This window comes from Centrocercus urophasianus, unplaced genomic scaffold (genome assembly GCF_019232065.1).
Source record: "Centrocercus urophasianus isolate 14NV4802_14NV808 unplaced genomic scaffold, USGS_Curo_1.0 seq_21, whole genome shotgun sequence".
In the NCBI taxonomy this organism is placed as follows: Eukaryota; Metazoa; Chordata; class Aves; order Galliformes; family Phasianidae; genus Centrocercus; species Centrocercus urophasianus.
The window spans coordinates 1,267,679-1,283,840 of NW_024884767.1; the positions used below are offsets into that span (position 1 = coordinate 1,267,679).

The window sequence follows — 16,162 nt, forward strand, 5'->3', positions numbered from 1 at the left end:
ATTGTCCTTAAAAAGAAACTGCTAGGGTTATAATGGCATATGGTGGGGGAAAAAAAAAAGAAAAAAAATGCCAATGAAATTGATCAGCTGTTTTACAGTCAGGTTGAAGCTTCCTTCTTGAAATAGGCGCCAACCTTTCTAAAACTCAACAAGGCTAGAATTTAACCTGGTCACGATTTGAACTGGATTTTCTGTAGTATCCAAAGGTCTAAAGGGGAAAAGTTCACTTCTGCTGAATGCTTCAGCTATTGTCCCTGGTCTGTTGCTATAGCTCCTGCTTTTTAATCCTCCCTTGGCCTCAATCCTTCAGCTACATGTGCACATTAACTTAATTACCTTGAGTTCCCTCAGTGGAATCCAAGAGTAGCAAGTGTAAACCTACACGTGTTTTAAAGTTGTGTCTTCTGCCTTCATCACTTTTTTTCAGTTTCTTTGAGCTGACATTGATGTCTTGCAAATAGACACTTATCTCATTGTATTTTTAATCTGTTCTTGCTCTTGACCGTCAATAAAATGTGGATGTTGTTAACTACATGTTATCTAAATGTTTCGTACAGAGAAATCAAGGTCACGTTTTTGGAGTTTCTGTTCCTTAATGGGACCTTCACAAAGCTTCTTTTCCTTTGAGTATTGGTCTTTCACTGCACTCTGCCTGCACTGCCAGATTTCGCAGTCTGAATGCGGAACCTAGCAAAAGCTTTTCCCGAGAACAGATGAATTTATGTTGCATTGTAAATCATCAGAAGTGAGAGGATTACATTCTGGTCATTCAGGGATTATATTGATAAGGCTGGCATTGCCTCCTCTGAACTCAGTTCAGTCAGTTGATGTGAAACTTCTAAACTGTTGAATGTTCATTGCAATTCGTGGATGTTTATTTCCCATGGCTTACCACAAAAACATTGCAGCTCACATCCTGAAAGCTGATCTATTAGATTCATCTTGTCTATGTGCAGCAGACCATTGCTGACCAGATGTAAAAGATAAAAAGTTGTCATTATGTAATGACTTGTATGGGCTTCTTCAGTTACTTAATGGCATGAGGAAAAGCTTTTTCTCTCAGAGAGTGGTCCAGGCACTGGAATGGCCTTCCTAGGGAGGTGGTGGAGTCGCCATCACTGGCAGTGTTCAAGAGGGGCCTGGATGAGGATCTGCGTGGTGTGGTTTAGTGCTTGTGGTAGCAATGGTGATGAGGAGACGGTTGGACTGGATGATCTTGCAGGTCCTTTCCACCCTTTCTATGATTCTATGACACGGGAAAAAAAATGATAAGAACAAGATTGTGAAACTTAGTATAAATATCAATTTGGACTGGTGGTTGTAGGTTTTACTGGTTTCATTAATTTGCCAGTGATTGAGAATATCGTACCTCAATAGCAATTTACAAAATAAATATTATTCAGACACTAAGTTTGTAATGCATGCTTTTCAACAACTGTTCTTTTAAAATTAGGTAATGTACCATGGATAATTATTTAATTTGCTAATAAACAGTTGTAGAAACAGTTGACCACGTATGCACATGCATGTTGACTGTACATAAGTTTGTATTATGACAAATTTCTATCACTGTTGTCCATGTAATTTCACACACGTTTACTTTTTGGAAGCTGAGTGTGGACTGCACAAAAATAACAAACATCCTGAAAACAGTGCATCTTGTCATACTTAGTTTCTGTTGTTTGGGTTTTTTTTTAAATTCTGTAATTGAAATTTCTGTTATGTTTTGTGATACTGTCAGTTTTTTGTTTTAATAAGCAATAGTTTGATGGAAATGAAGTAAATGATTTACCAGTACTCTATGGGGGAGTGTGAAGCGTTAGTTTCTTACCAGTGAACTCTTACAATCTTCTGTGGATTTCTAGATAAATTGTCACTGTAGAATAGAAATAAGCCAGGAGTTAGAATGTGTGATGTGGGTTACTCATATAGTAGCACTGTGTGTAGTGGGCTGAGTGTTTCAGAAATACCCACAGTTTCAATTTGCTGTCATGGGCAAAACAAAATGATTGTCCTGGTTGATGGTGTTGGGTATTTGGTGTTGGTAGGAGAGGACTTGCACTAGTCAACCTGACTGTCCTCAGTTAAAGACATCTGTTTTCATTTTCTTGGCAGACCAATTTTTAACATGAGAAATCTGAAATGTTGCTTACAGTAAAGAGGGCAAGACTGTGTTTTATTTTGTTTATAATATTTTCTTGAGGAATATGAAAAAGGTGTGGAAATGGCCCCATAGCTTAATGTGTTAATATTAAATCTTGCCATTAATTTGTCACTTAAAACAGTGGTTAATTAAATTTACAGCTTAGTGCCTAACAGAAAGTAATAAAACTAACACAGTGGGAGAAGTTGTACACAGATGTTGAAATGAAATTATGGTTGTGTTCTTCCATTCATATCAGGATCAATATCAAGGCTTTCTGTTCCCATCAGCATCTTCTTGAGCTAATTACTCACATTTTTCCAACTTCTTTGTGCAGAGACCAAGTAAGAAACTGCAGCTGAAAAGAGTGTTTTCTGCAAAGAATATGAAGCAGTTCTTAGGAAATTGTTTTTTGTTTCTTTTTTAAGGAGTAACTGTATTGCTGATCAAAAACATATTGCTGAGAAAAGCCCTATGCAAGCAGAGGGATGAAGTCTAAGGCAAGACCCCAGCTGTTCCTTTCTTTCTTCAGAATACTTATTTTAGTTTAAATAGCACCTGTTCAAATACAGTGAGCTCTGAAGTGACATTTTGAAGGGTTTTGTTTGAGAAGACAGTGAGTGACATTATAAAGTCGCATTATGAGTATATTTTATTTGTGTTTTTCAGTCAGAGAAGGAATGTCTTTGTCATTGCTGTGAACATGTTGTTCTACACCTTCTATTTGAGATAATCTCAGAGAAAAGAGTAATTCTGTTGTGTGCTAGTTGCTCTTGATGAATAAATAATTTGACTATAAGTATATTCCGAGTAGAAGTCTGATTTCAAATTCTGATCTCTGGAAAATTAAACCATGCCTAGAAACCTGAATGCATTTTCTTGATCACCTGCAGAGGTGATCTGTAGAGACACTATACTAACTAGATTTGCTATTCTGCAATAGGAACAGTTTTCATTTCTCCAGTATTTTAGTTAGATGAACTTCGAGGCAAGAGCAGCTTCCTACAGTTAAGGTGAAAAAGCCTTGAGATTCTTTTTTTTCTTCAATAAGAAGTATTTAACAAACTGGGAATGAAAAATGGAATTGGGATGTGGAAGTAGGCCTTCTGTTAACTTCTGGAAGTTAAACTTCTGAGTTTTCTTGGTTGCTTTTTTGCTTGGTTGCTTTTTATTACCACCAGTTGACCTCAGACTGCTGCTTTTCATTTTCACAAACACTGCAAGGGATTCAGACTAATACAAAAGAACATTAAAATAATAGGGTCCATACTGTGTCTTTTGTTGTAGAATTAACACACAGCATATTGGACAACTTATTTTAAACAAAAACATGGCAAAAAACCTTAAGTAGAAGCTTCTGAGTTTCAGATGGATTTCTCTGCTTGAGATGTTCACTTTTTTACTGCTGTCTGTTGCACTGGGGCCATTTCAGGTTTAATCTGCACATTGTGACTTTTAACTCAGGGCTGCTAGTGCAAAGCAGATGCTGTTTTCTGGGGGACCTCTATTATTTATTCCAAAATAGTGTTGTCACACACCACTGTAAGCCATCTCTGGTCTGCAAGTCTGCATGCTTCTCCAGGACCTCTGGTTTTTGAGAGCAGTGATTGCAGGGCACTGAGTGAAGGATCTCCAAGAAGAGCTCAGTTGCCTCAATTTCATTTCCACCCTCCATACAGATTTTTCACAAAATGGCTGTCAGAGAACATAGATCTGGCTGACTGATCGAAAGTTTAAAAGCACCAAACTTGAAGGTAACTTTCAGAGCCACATAGTGGCTTTAAATGCAGTGAGTTCATGACTGCTGAGAGTGATTTTAAATGGATAGTGGGTTCATAAAAATTCTTTGGATACAAAGAAAAACAGTTCTGCTATTTTAATTCTAAGGATTTCTGAATGATGGCATCTTACATTTTATCATTTGCAAATTCTCAGTATTGAGAGTCCCTTAGGACAAAATGTCATAGCATACCTTCCCACAACAGTGCACACTTGATCTGTAAAGGTCACGGTTGTGTGCATGTGTTGACTCAGGAAAGCAGGTTAAAATGCTGCTACTGCCAAGAAAGGAAATCAGTATCTTTTCCTCCAAGGGGTCACGTACAGGTTAAGCATGTAGAGCGAACTGATTTATATAAAGCCAGCTAGCACTGCCTATCACATAACTTATCCTTCAAAAAATTAATTCATGTAAATATTGTGTCTCTATTGTTTTTTACTGAGATTCTAGACAAGAATCCTCAGCACTGGAAGCCAAATGCTGAAACGGAATAATACTTCCCAGTATTTTTTCTTTACGTAATAAATATGTTGAATATTATGAGAAGAAGAGTTTTTAATTTTATAAAATTTGGTTGGCTATCAAAGAGACATCATAACCAGTGGTTTCCAGCCAAACTGCATTTGCAGAGAAGTGATAGATCTCTTGCCAGCACTAAGGAGGCACTTCTCACGTTGGATGTCTGCATGTTCTTTGTGGGCAGAATGCAGTAATTTTCCTGAAAGTAGATGTTAGAAATTCTATAGCAGAAATTGAAGTTTTTGTATTAACTATGTCACCACTTCCAGCAGCTGGTGTTTTAACAGGTAGAGTTAATGAGGGTGAGTGGTGTTGTTTTTGCTCTAATAGTTTTCTTTTGTGACTTATTGTATGCTTTTTTCCCTCTCTTTTTTTTAATTAGTATTTCTAATTAGGAAAGAGAGAAGAAAAGAAAATTTGGATAATACATTACATGTCTTTATCATTGTAGTAAGGACCACTTATTATTCTTGGTACATTTCATTGTATTGTTTTCTAACGTGGTGATAAATCTAATCAAATGGTTATTTTGATGTAAAAATAAAATTTAGGAAAGTACCTGATCACAATGTAGGAATCTTGCAGGAGGAGCAAAAACCAAACCAAACCAAAATGAACAACAAAAACAAATAATGAAGTGCCGGCAACTTGAAGACTTAGAATAGTATCTGTAACCTTTTTTTTTTGTTGTTTAACTTTTCTAACCCAACAATTTCAGAAATATAAGCATCCTAATTATAAAATACAGGGTGTCTGATAACAAGTCATTTGAATTCCATTCAACATTATTAATTAAAAAAACAAAACAAAACAACAAAAAACCAAAGAGGCATAATGTTTTGATGCATGAAAACACATAGGAGACAAAACACATTAAACTATAAATCCAAAGAACATCTAGTTCAAACCCCTGCCAAAGCAGACTGCCTGGACCAGGCTGCACAGGTAAGTGTCCACATGGGTCTTGAATATCGCCAGAGAAGGAACTCCACAACCTCTCCAGGCAGCCCGTCCCAGTGCTCACCGTGAAGTTCTTACGCACTTGGTGTGGAACTTCCTGTGCTCCAGTTTGTGGCCATTTCTCCCTGTCCTATCACCTCGCACACTGAAAAGAGTCTGGCCTCGACACTTTGCCTCCCACACCCTAGATATTCACAGACATTGATCAGGTCCCCTCTGAGTCTTCTTTTCTCAAGGCTGAACAGACACAGGTCGCTCAGCCTTCCCTCATAAGAGAGTTGCTCCAGGCCCTTTATCATCTTCGTGGCCCTCTGTGGACTTCTCTCCAGGAGATCCCTGCCTTTTTTGTACCAGATGAAGATAATAGTCATTTCATTTTATATCTTAAGCATTCAACAAGGAAGTTCTGAAAATTATTTTCTCAAATACAAATTAGATTCAAAACGACCATATTATTCTGAGGGCTCTGTGATGCAATCACAGAAAGAAATGTAACAGGACTCTCATTGTAGTCTTCACTGGTGCAGAACAGGCTGACTGGCTAAAGAGGTGCTGTCTCTGGAATGAAAAGACAAATAAAAATGCTGAAATAATAATACTGGTAATACCAGGGTTGGAAACTAAGGTTAAAGTTACCTATTGTAACTCCATGGATTTTATAGACATAAAGAGTATTTATCTTTCTGGTAAACTTATTTGTAGTTCACAGCCTTAAAAACACATCTAATTTATATTCTGCTCTGTAAGCTGCAGAGCTGTAGTGCAATAAATGGGGATTGTTTAATTTTGCAATAGTAAGTGATGTCTTAACCAAAACAGAAAATGTGCTGGGGAGGTTATAGGACAGTGAGAAATTCAGCGATATTTAAGTTAATTAAACTTTAAATTAATTTAACTGAATTATGTGCAAAATCTCCTTTTTTATTGGAATATGTGGGAGTATACCCACTGTGTGTGTATGCAAATGCATGTACATTAAAAAGTAGCTAAGAACTTGATGTGCACATGACATCATAATGCCCATCTCCAACCTAAATAAGTTCATTTATAGTTGAAGATTTGCTAATTGTTAAGTTACATATGCCACTATGCAAAATTTTCAGGATAGGAACTGGAGGATATATAGCAAGCAGAATGGTACAGTGTTCAATCTGTTAGTCTGTGGTCTTGGTAGTCAATAATTACTCTTAGAATTATAAGATACTCCTAAAATGATGAGAATCTTGCTAGTGCTTCTGGAGGCAACAAAAGCAATTACATTGGAGAGATGCTGCAAAATACTGAAAGCAAAAAGCTATACTGGGATTCTCTTTCAGGACTTGATTGGCTTTAAATACCATTGTGGCCAACTGTTATATTTGAAAATGTAATATGTTAAGCCTGTGAGTCAGTTTTCTTTAAATCAGTGTGGCTTATATGTAACTATATTGTTGGCTGATGAGAGCGAGCAAACCCATTTTTACAGCTCTGCACAGTGGATTGCTAATGATAAGCTATCTCAGAAGTGACATTGTGATGTGATTAATGTAATTGAAAAGCATATATGGGGGAAGGAAATGTTCTTTCTTGCAGGTAGACAGTGTAGTCACTGAGTAAGTAAGGAAACCTGCACAAGAAAAGAAAAATACAGTAAATTATTATCAGGTTTCTGAGGTTAAAACTGTGATTTCACCATTTGAAACAGAATACAGGGACTGGAGGTTACATGAACCTGCAACAGCATTAAAAGTTTTGTGAGGCACGACAGAAAGTGTGTGTGCATGCATGCCCATTTGTGCAGCACGCAGAGGAGGTAAGTCGAAGGACAGTTACATAAATGGATGAGGAGAAAATCATTCTCCTAAAGTTTGTAATTCGAAGAAATCGTTATTTTTATAGTGCTTGAAGGACCTAAACGCTTCATCTGCTGGATGCACAAATACCTGGGAAAATGAGTTTCCACTGTATTTCTTCATGGGAGTGTTACTATTTGATAACTGCGGATGTAGCATTTATAAATACGCAAACTGCAAAGTCAAACCAAAGGGGAAATGAAAATCCTTTTCACAGCTACCTTTGCTGGAGTCCCAGTGAGCTGACAGGTCTGGATTGTCAGGGTCCATTCTAAAGGGAAGAGCAGGCCACTTTGTGCAGCTTCTCCATGTGGAAGGATTCTATGCTAAGAAACACCCACCTGTCTGCGTTCTCGTTTTCCCCCAGTTTCTGTAGTTGGCACGAGATGCTGCATTTGCTGTCTGTATGACAGTACACTACTGTCTTGCCTTAAGACTACATTATTGATGACACACAAAAGTTCCCTGTTGTCCTTACAGCCTGACCTCCTCCAGAAGACCACAGGGTCTGTGTAAACTGATGTCTTGAGAAATGCATGCAAGCTTTTATTTAATGGTACATTAACTCTTTTTTTCCAGACCATTCAGTCCTTCAGTTCCTCTCATCTACATCATGTGCTCTTGGAAAGTGAATGTTTTGCCTATTTTTTTGCTCAGGAGTTTTATAGCAAACTGATTTCATGATCATGATCTTTTTTTTGTTGAATCTGGTCCTCACTTGAACTCAATAAATTGATCTGTTTCATATCCCAATGCAGAATGGGTGCTGCAGATAACATTTACAAAGGCCAAAGTACCTTTATGGAAGAACTGACAGACACTGCTGAGATAATAAGAAAAGCAACTTCAAGATCACTGGTAATTTTGGACGAACTGGGAAGAGGAACTAGCACGCATGATGGAATTGCTATTGCTTATGCTACACTTGAACATTTTATTACAGATGTAAGTAGTCAATCTGACATGCTTGTGAACACTTTTTCAGCCTGTATTTTTGCGGGTTGACTTTGACATGGTCTGTGTTCCACTGTTGTAGAAATATGCTATGTCTTAACTCAGTGCAAGGGCTTATGTGTGAAGAATACCAGTGCTAAGTTGTGTTTGAAAACAAATTAAACCTTATGTGTCAATCTCTTTATTGTAGGTGGAGTCACTAACATTGTTTGTCACTCACTATCCTTCAGTTTGTGAGCTAGAAAAAGTGTATCCAGAAAAAGTTGGTAATTACCATATGGCTTTCTTGGTGAATGAGGAAGAAAGTGCTGAACAGAAAGGTACCGTATAAATTTATCTGATATTCTGGCACTTCAGGCAGAGGCAGAAGTTGTAGTAGCTGCTATGTACTGCACACACTGAAGTATCAGTCTGCACTCTCAATTTTAGAGGCTTGAAAACTAAACAATCATTTCTCTTTCACAGTTAATACAAGGATGACTGAGCTGGGTCAGATCAAAGATTCACCCAGCCTAGCGTCCAGCTTCTCACGGTAGCCAAATAACTGAGGATTAGGGAGTAGGGATTAGGGATCAAACATATGGCAGCTCTCTCTAAAAGATCCCACTGTCACCAAACATTTGTTGGTTGAGGGGTTTTCTGTTTTGTTGGTTTGTTTGTTTTTGAATCTATGGATTTATTTTTAATGAGGTCCAGCCTCCCTTTGTATCCATGTATACTTTTAGCATCTTCATCCTGCTGTGTCAAAGAGCTCCAAAACTGAACACTGCATTATGAGAAGAACCACCTCCTCTTGTTTATTTTGAGACAGTTTTGAAACATGTAGTTTCAGTTGATGGTCCCAGTTCTTGAATTCAAAGAGAATAATCTCATAATCTCTGTTTCCTGTTTCAGTCCCATGCCTAATTTTGTATGTTGCTTATCTTAATCCCATTCACCTTTGTTTTTATCAGACAGGAGGGTCACAGTGGTTCTTCTTGTCACTGTTGGTGTGGATTAGATAGTATTTTCAGTGCAGTCTGTCACTTTACTGCCTGCCCTTTTTCTCTGTTTGGTAATGGATAAGGTAAGCAGCTCTGCGTGATGATCCTTTCCTCAGTCTCTCCTCACAGTGTGAACTGACTCAGCATTACTTGTCTGCTAGCCAATTATTTGCAAAGGCAAATAATAAGTAAAGGCCTTCCTTGTGGATCATGGCTGCTTGGTTTTTAGAAGAGGACACTTTGATGCAGGACACTTCTCAGAAGCATTCTGAAAATCAACATAGGGTTTATCCACTGTGTTTATGTACTCACACAGCTTCCAAACTTAAACCAGATTTGTGATGTAGAACTTTCTTCTACACAAAGTTCTTTGGCTGTTTTCCTGATATTGTTGGCTTTACTCAGACATTTGAAAATTCTGTTCTTATTCTGGTTTTCCCATTTTGCGAAGTAATGGCATGTTCTCTATATCACTTCTAGTTTTTTGTTTAGTTTTTTTGTTTTTTTTTTTAATTTTAATTTAATTAAACACAGAAACTCTTTAGCTTCAGATGGAGTTTTTAAAGGGAGGGAATCTTGAAATCTGGAGGGAAATTTTATCTGTTATATTCTGTTTAATTTTAAAGGCAGGGATTCCTGAAATAGGTGCTAACCAGAGCTGAGATTGTTTAAAGCACTGTTGTCCTTAACGCTGTCTGGCAGTGCCCATGTTTGTGGTTAAAAGCATCAGCATACAGCATATCTTTTCACAGACAATTCATTAACTGACTGTTCATCTCTGGTATTCTCAGGCAATTAAGGTGATGCTCAGTACTTACCTTTCCTTATCTACTGTGTTTCTGAAACCCTGCACTTTATTTCGTAATGTGTTGCTTCAGCCTTCTTTCTTTCAATGTTTATTGGCCTGAACCTTCAGGCCATATGTAATCTTCACTGTTAAAACTCCAGGAAGCAGAACATGGGAGCAGCAGCATGTCTACATTTCTTACTTTGCCTGTATTTTTGGCTCCTATGTCTGTGGTCTTAATGTTTTAATTGTTCTACTTAAGATGAGATTTATGGCACATTTTTTGCCAATCTTTGGCTTGGAGCACTCAGATCAAATCAGCTTGAGTCATTAGCATTTATGGAAATCTTCAGTTCCCAAAAGCTTACATTTTCAAAACAGAAGAATGAAGGACAGTGACTGACATCATATTTTTTCTGCTCTTAACACAAGGCCTAGATTGTGCAGAAATTTTAAAAGGATGCCCGAAGAGAAAAGGGAAGGGAATAACCAGATTTATTGTGTTGGCTCTTATATTTTCATCTTATTGCCATGGAATAAAAGAATTCACTGGCTGTATGTTTGGGCTTCCATAAGAACCTTCTGGAGCTCCTAAGCTACTGGCAGGCAGCTAACATTTTGCTGTGCTGTACAGATAGGATACTGATTCTTGACTGCAGGATTATGGACGCTTCCTTTATTGTATTTCATAGATATGAGTTGTAATATCCAAGTTGCAGCATAACTAATGAACCTGACATAAAAATACTCTTTATGTTTTATACACACACACCCATGCACATGCTTCTGTCTAATAAGACACCTGATAAAACTATAGTAAAACATTTTTTTCCCACTGACTGTGTACAGGTAAAATGTGAACTCAAGGAAACGTTTTTATTTTTCATACGTTCAATGAAATTAATATCACAGGGAGCATCAATGATAATAAAACCAATTCTTTGCTATTTCAGGCACTGGATATACTGCATATTATAAATAAAACAGAGGGACCTGATTTTTGTTTTATTTTTTAGGATTTGAAGAGGAAGAGAATCCTGAATTTATCACTTTTCTTTATCAAATAACTAAAGGAGTCACTGCAAGAAGCTATGGGCTAAATGTTGCCAAACTGGCAGATATTCCTGAAGAAATCTTGAAGAAGGCAGCTCACAAATCAAAGGAGTTAGAGAGACTGGTGAATATGAAAAGGTGAGAACAATCAGGTGTCTTCCAGGTGTGAATGGAAGTGCATTTCACTCTGAATGTACGTTAAAAAGAGCCATGAGAGCTATTTTACATATATAATATTCCTTCAGGAAAGAGAAAGTGAAACAAAACTTTCAAAAATACTTGATAAATTATGCTATCAATTTCTATTAAATCTTTGGATTTTGTGATAAGCTACTGTGTCAGAGGTTAATTGCTACCCACTTCATCACGATTCAAAAAGAAACATCAAGAGCACATTGAACTAAAGCTGGGAATATATATATTTTTTTTCTTAAAGCAAATACTAGCAAGCTTATTTTTTTAAAGGTATTATTGTCACTTTTTTCAGGAAGAAATTCTGATAGATGTATTTGAAGTACATCTACTAATATCAGTTTCTCTTATAATAGTGATGGCGAAGATATAAATAGATTTAATTCATAACACATATTCACTTTTAAACTTCAAATTTTATTTGCATGCTACAGTGGTTGCTCCAAAAGTAATACCTTCTAATTTATGATGTTGGCTCATGAGGTCAGAGGTGGATATTGGTGGGATGACACTAGAAGTTGAACCTTCCCACCAATACCCTGCTAAATGTTGCTGTGTGACAAATGGCTGCAGAGGAGCTGTCTGACAGAATGGTGTCTGACAGGGAAAAACTTATGAAGCAGAGGTGTATCATTGAATTTTTCCATGTAGAAAAAATATGGCACTCATAGAGGTTCACTATCTCTTGGTAAATTTTATAGAGACCAACCAGGGCAGACTCTTGCTTATTGTTGGCAAAAATGGTGGTGACTATGTTGAAAAAAGAGTGTTTTGGAGCTGAGAATTTCTTCTACCAAGTTACGTTCTTTTGCTTTTTGTATCTGTTGTAGTTTCCATGGAAATAAATAGGAAGCATTACTTTCGGAGCAATCTGCATATAATGTAGAGATAAATGCTGGTATTTTTGTGTTTTTGCTATTTTAACTTAAAACTAAACATTTGTTATACATTGAGTGCCCTTGAAACAAACCTCATTTTACTGAAAGTTGAGATTTTAGTATTTCTTTGAGAACCAGGTTTCATTTAGGAATGTGTGTGCCTCATCTACTCAACTATTCAGGAAAATTCATGTGTATTAAATAGCATCGCCTTTTTAAGTCCTGTAATATTATGTACTTATTTCAGGTGTAAACATATGCATAGTATTCATATGCATTTCCACCTTTTGTTGTTATTCACTAGTTATTTGTAAGTGCAGACAGTTCTTTTGATGCTAAATAATATGTAGTGCTTAGCACTGTTTTTTATCCATTCCTAAGAAAGCAAAATAAAATAAAATAAAAAGCTCTGTGGAAGATTCATGACAGTTTGTGGGGAAAATAACGTGGTAGCTTTTGCTCATTGGGAATAGTGGTCCATTATTTACAAAAGTAAAATGCCAAATTACTAGCAACTCCATAACTCTGTTAGAAGATATATAGGATTCTAGATCTAGAAAAAATATTTTCCAGAAAGGTGAGAATGTGAGCTGGAAGGCCGGAGTTATTGTGTAATATAATTTAGAAGAGAAGTAATAGAATGTGACAGTGTAATTTCCATTCTGTCAAAATCACAGGGCAGAAATAGAGTTCTAGCATGCCTCCACTGCCAAAAATGTAGATAACTGCATACAGAACCTATGAGCAGTGAAAATAGTATGTCATGATGTAATTAGAAGACTGATCTGCAGTGCACAGTAGGGGTAGGACCAGGGCTGAGTGGGTAAGCATAATTACAGGACTTAATTGTGTGACATTTTTCAGCTTTTCAGTGTGTACGCTGCCATCTGTATTTTGGTTTTTGGTGTGCAGTTTGCTGGTGTTCTTACAAAGGAAAAGAATAAATATGTCACCCGTGCCTGCAGCGGGTCCTTCACCCTGGCTGGTGGCTGAGGCCTGAGCCCTGCCCGAGCCTCCTGCCCCACTGGAGTGCACAGCTTTCTGGATGCGATCCAGCTGGAAAAGCCATTTCTTCACTCCCTGCCATACCAGTTCAGCTGTCTGATGTGTGAGGAGAGCGGGTGGTGCTACCTGGTGTGGGAGGGAGGAGGTGCTTCCTTCAGGCAGCGGGGTGAGGCTGCGGCCCTGCCGCCCACAGCATCAGCTCCACCTGAAGGTGGGTTCGTCTCTTGAGAGAGAGACAGGGCTGTGCACAGGGTGAGGCACTCCTCCACACAGCCATTGCTGAAGCACTGGGTTTGACCTCTTCTGTATCATTCCTGCAGTGCAAATTTTTGCCTATTCTTCACTTTCTGTTATCGCCACAATGTGGAGATTTCAGGGAGGATCCAAAGAATACAAGATGCTCATAGGGCTGGAGCACCTCTCCTACAAAGATGCTGAGGGAGCTGGGCATGTTCACTCTGGGGAAGAGAGAGCTGCAGAGAGACCTCACTGCAGCCTGCAGCGTTTGAAGGGAGATTATAATCAGGAGGGAAATCAACTGTCTACATTGTCTGATGGCAACAGGACAAGGGGGAGCAGCTTTAAATTAGAAGAGGGGAAATTTGGGGTAGATATTGGGAAATTTTATCACAGAGAGTGATGAGACCCTGGCAGAGTGCCCAGAGAGGCTGCAGATGCCCCATCCCTGGAGATGTTCAGGGCCAGGTCGGATAGGGCCCTGGGCAGCCTGGTCTACTGCTTGGCCTAGTGATTGGCAGCCCTGCCAGGGCGTTGGAATTAGATGATCCTTGAGGTTCCTTCCAACCCAAACCATTCTACGATTCGATGTTTTCTTCTCTACCTCCTCTCCAAAGATACATTAACACCTTTAAAAATGGGCAGGAGCTTTGCTATGGTGTATCAGTGATAGGACATAAAAATTGTCATGTGAATCCAACTCAGACCTGTTCATAGCAGTGTACAAGTGCTGTCACAACAGCCACAGGCCAGCTGCCTTGTCTTATTTTCTCAAATCATTTTCATATTATCTAAGAAAATCCACTGGGTAATTCCATCCAGTCTTGACATCTTTGTCATCAGGAATGTCTGTTAACCTATTTTAAATGACTTGTTTACTTGTCACAGTGCTTATCAGTCCTTCTGATATTGAAAAGAATTTGAAAAGAAAATAGGAAAGATGACTACTCAGTGATTTTGGACATGTGTTACCCCTTTTATTGATTCCTTCATTGCACAGCTCCTAGAAATGTGCAGTATAAAATGTGCAAGCCAAAGGTGCTCTGTGGTTTGCACAGCTATTTATTTCCTTTAATGATTTACTTTTTCTGGGTGTTGTATTCCGTCTTTATTTTTTATCTGGTATAATAAGTTATTTGTAAAATTACATTGTTGAATACTCTATAGATGGGATACATGTAAGAAAATGTTCATTGATTGCTTATGGATAATACAACATTTTGAGCAATGACTGCTGTTTTTGACTGTGTATAAAATTTTGCAGATGACTGTAAGGCTTTCAAGGAGGTGATGTTCTTAATTTAAAAGTGGGTCCATATTTTGAACGACTTTTTTTTCCCCTCAGAAAAAAGCTGAAGTCTTTTGCCGAAGCATGGAAAATAAATGATTCTCAGGAACTAGAAAAATGGAGAAATATGTGTGAGCCTGGAGATGAAAGGACACATTTTAATCCTCAGATCATGCTTAAAGATGGAAAATACTGCAGATAGAAAATATAAGTGTGGAGAGTAATAGATTCTATCAGTGTGTATATAGATGTAGGTGCATGGAGTTGGCTTCTCTGCTTTTCCAGAGATAAGAGATGCTGTGCTGTGATATGGTGCCTTATATCCACATCCACTACCTGATCGTAATTTTCTCACTCCATATTCCTTCCCTGAAGTGTTTTCCTTAATTGCAAAATTGTATTGGATTAAGTTTAGAATATGTATAGAAAACATGGAAAATTATGTTGGTAAATTATTAGATTCATGTTTTATAAATAAAATAATGGATTTTAACTTTATTGTACTTCAATTTCTACTGAAATAATTCTCTGCATTGTGAAAATGTAACTGAATCCTGACTATGCTGTACTGATGTGCAAGTGGGAAGAACAAATAATATGAACTGATTTTTTTCTCATTCTAATGCATTTACAATTGTTTATGTAAAGCACCCCTTAAGTTTGATGTACACAATGAATTTAAGAATGTGTGTGTTATACAGCTGGATGGGTCTGCCTTCTACTGATGACATTAATGATGATGCTTTGTGTAACCTTCAAAGACACAAAACATGCACTGACTGCATTTCTGCTTCCCTCTCCTTCATTCTCATCCCTGCCCACTTCCTTTTTACTCCAGATATGGTAACAAGAGCTGAAATGGGTGATTCAAACTATGCAACTCAAACCCCCAGCATAAAGCTGGAAAAAATGGAAATATTTAAAATTTTTTTGTTTGCAATTTTCAAGTTTCAAGGAAATTTCACATAGGAATTTGCTGTCCAAATTAGTGGTTTTTCTTCATAAATCCAACTAAGTGGAGCATCTTGTTGTGAAAATGAATAATGGCATTCACGTACTTAATTGTTAGCAAAGAGATTTTGCTAATATCATGCAGTGTTATATTTTAAAAAAGCATTTTATAAAATGAGAAGAATTTCAGTAAAATATCTAGGTTTTGCTATAAAGAAAATACTAAAATGGGGTTTGTCATCTTTAAGACAGATGAAACTTTCTGATGATTTCAATAAATATAATGAAGGTTTCTTGTGTCAAAATGAGGCATGTCAGATGAATATGAAATTATGTCATTTGCAGACAAGTAGTCTTTCCTATTTAAAGAATTGTGTACAGAAGAATGGAGTTTTTATTACTTGTCATAAGGAACTGCTAACATAGGACTTTTTTCCATGTTCTCCCTCGAATTACAGAGAATCTTTTAAACAAACAGTTTATCTGCTGCTCAACAGCAGCAATCAATAATGGCATCTCCTTCTAGATCTGCCGTGTATTTGACTAAACAGGAAGAGCTGTAAAAGAAAGCTGCTCGTTGTGCTGCAGTTATACATGCGT

The 16,162-nt window shown here is 37.5% G+C and overlaps 1 protein-coding gene across 4 annotated transcripts in view; it reads left to right on the top strand.

Moving 5' to 3' along the window:
* Positions 1–15,870, top strand: part of MSH3 (mutS homolog 3) — a 112,116-nt gene extending 96,246 nt beyond the window's left edge. For all 4 annotated transcript variants that reach the window (XM_042822899.1, XM_042822902.1, XM_042822900.1 and 1 more), the window contains 4 exons: positions 7,993–8,179; positions 8,379–8,508; positions 10,975–11,149; positions 14,669–15,870. In XM_042822899.1, the coding sequence (XP_042678833.1) occupies positions 7,993–8,179; positions 8,379–8,508; positions 10,975–11,149; positions 14,669–14,813 (637 nt within the window). In that variant the 3' untranslated portion in view covers positions 14,814–15,870. The remainder of the gene's footprint in view (positions 1–7,992; positions 8,180–8,378; positions 8,509–10,974; positions 11,150–14,668) is intronic.
* Positions 15,871–16,162: the final 292 nt, after the last annotated feature.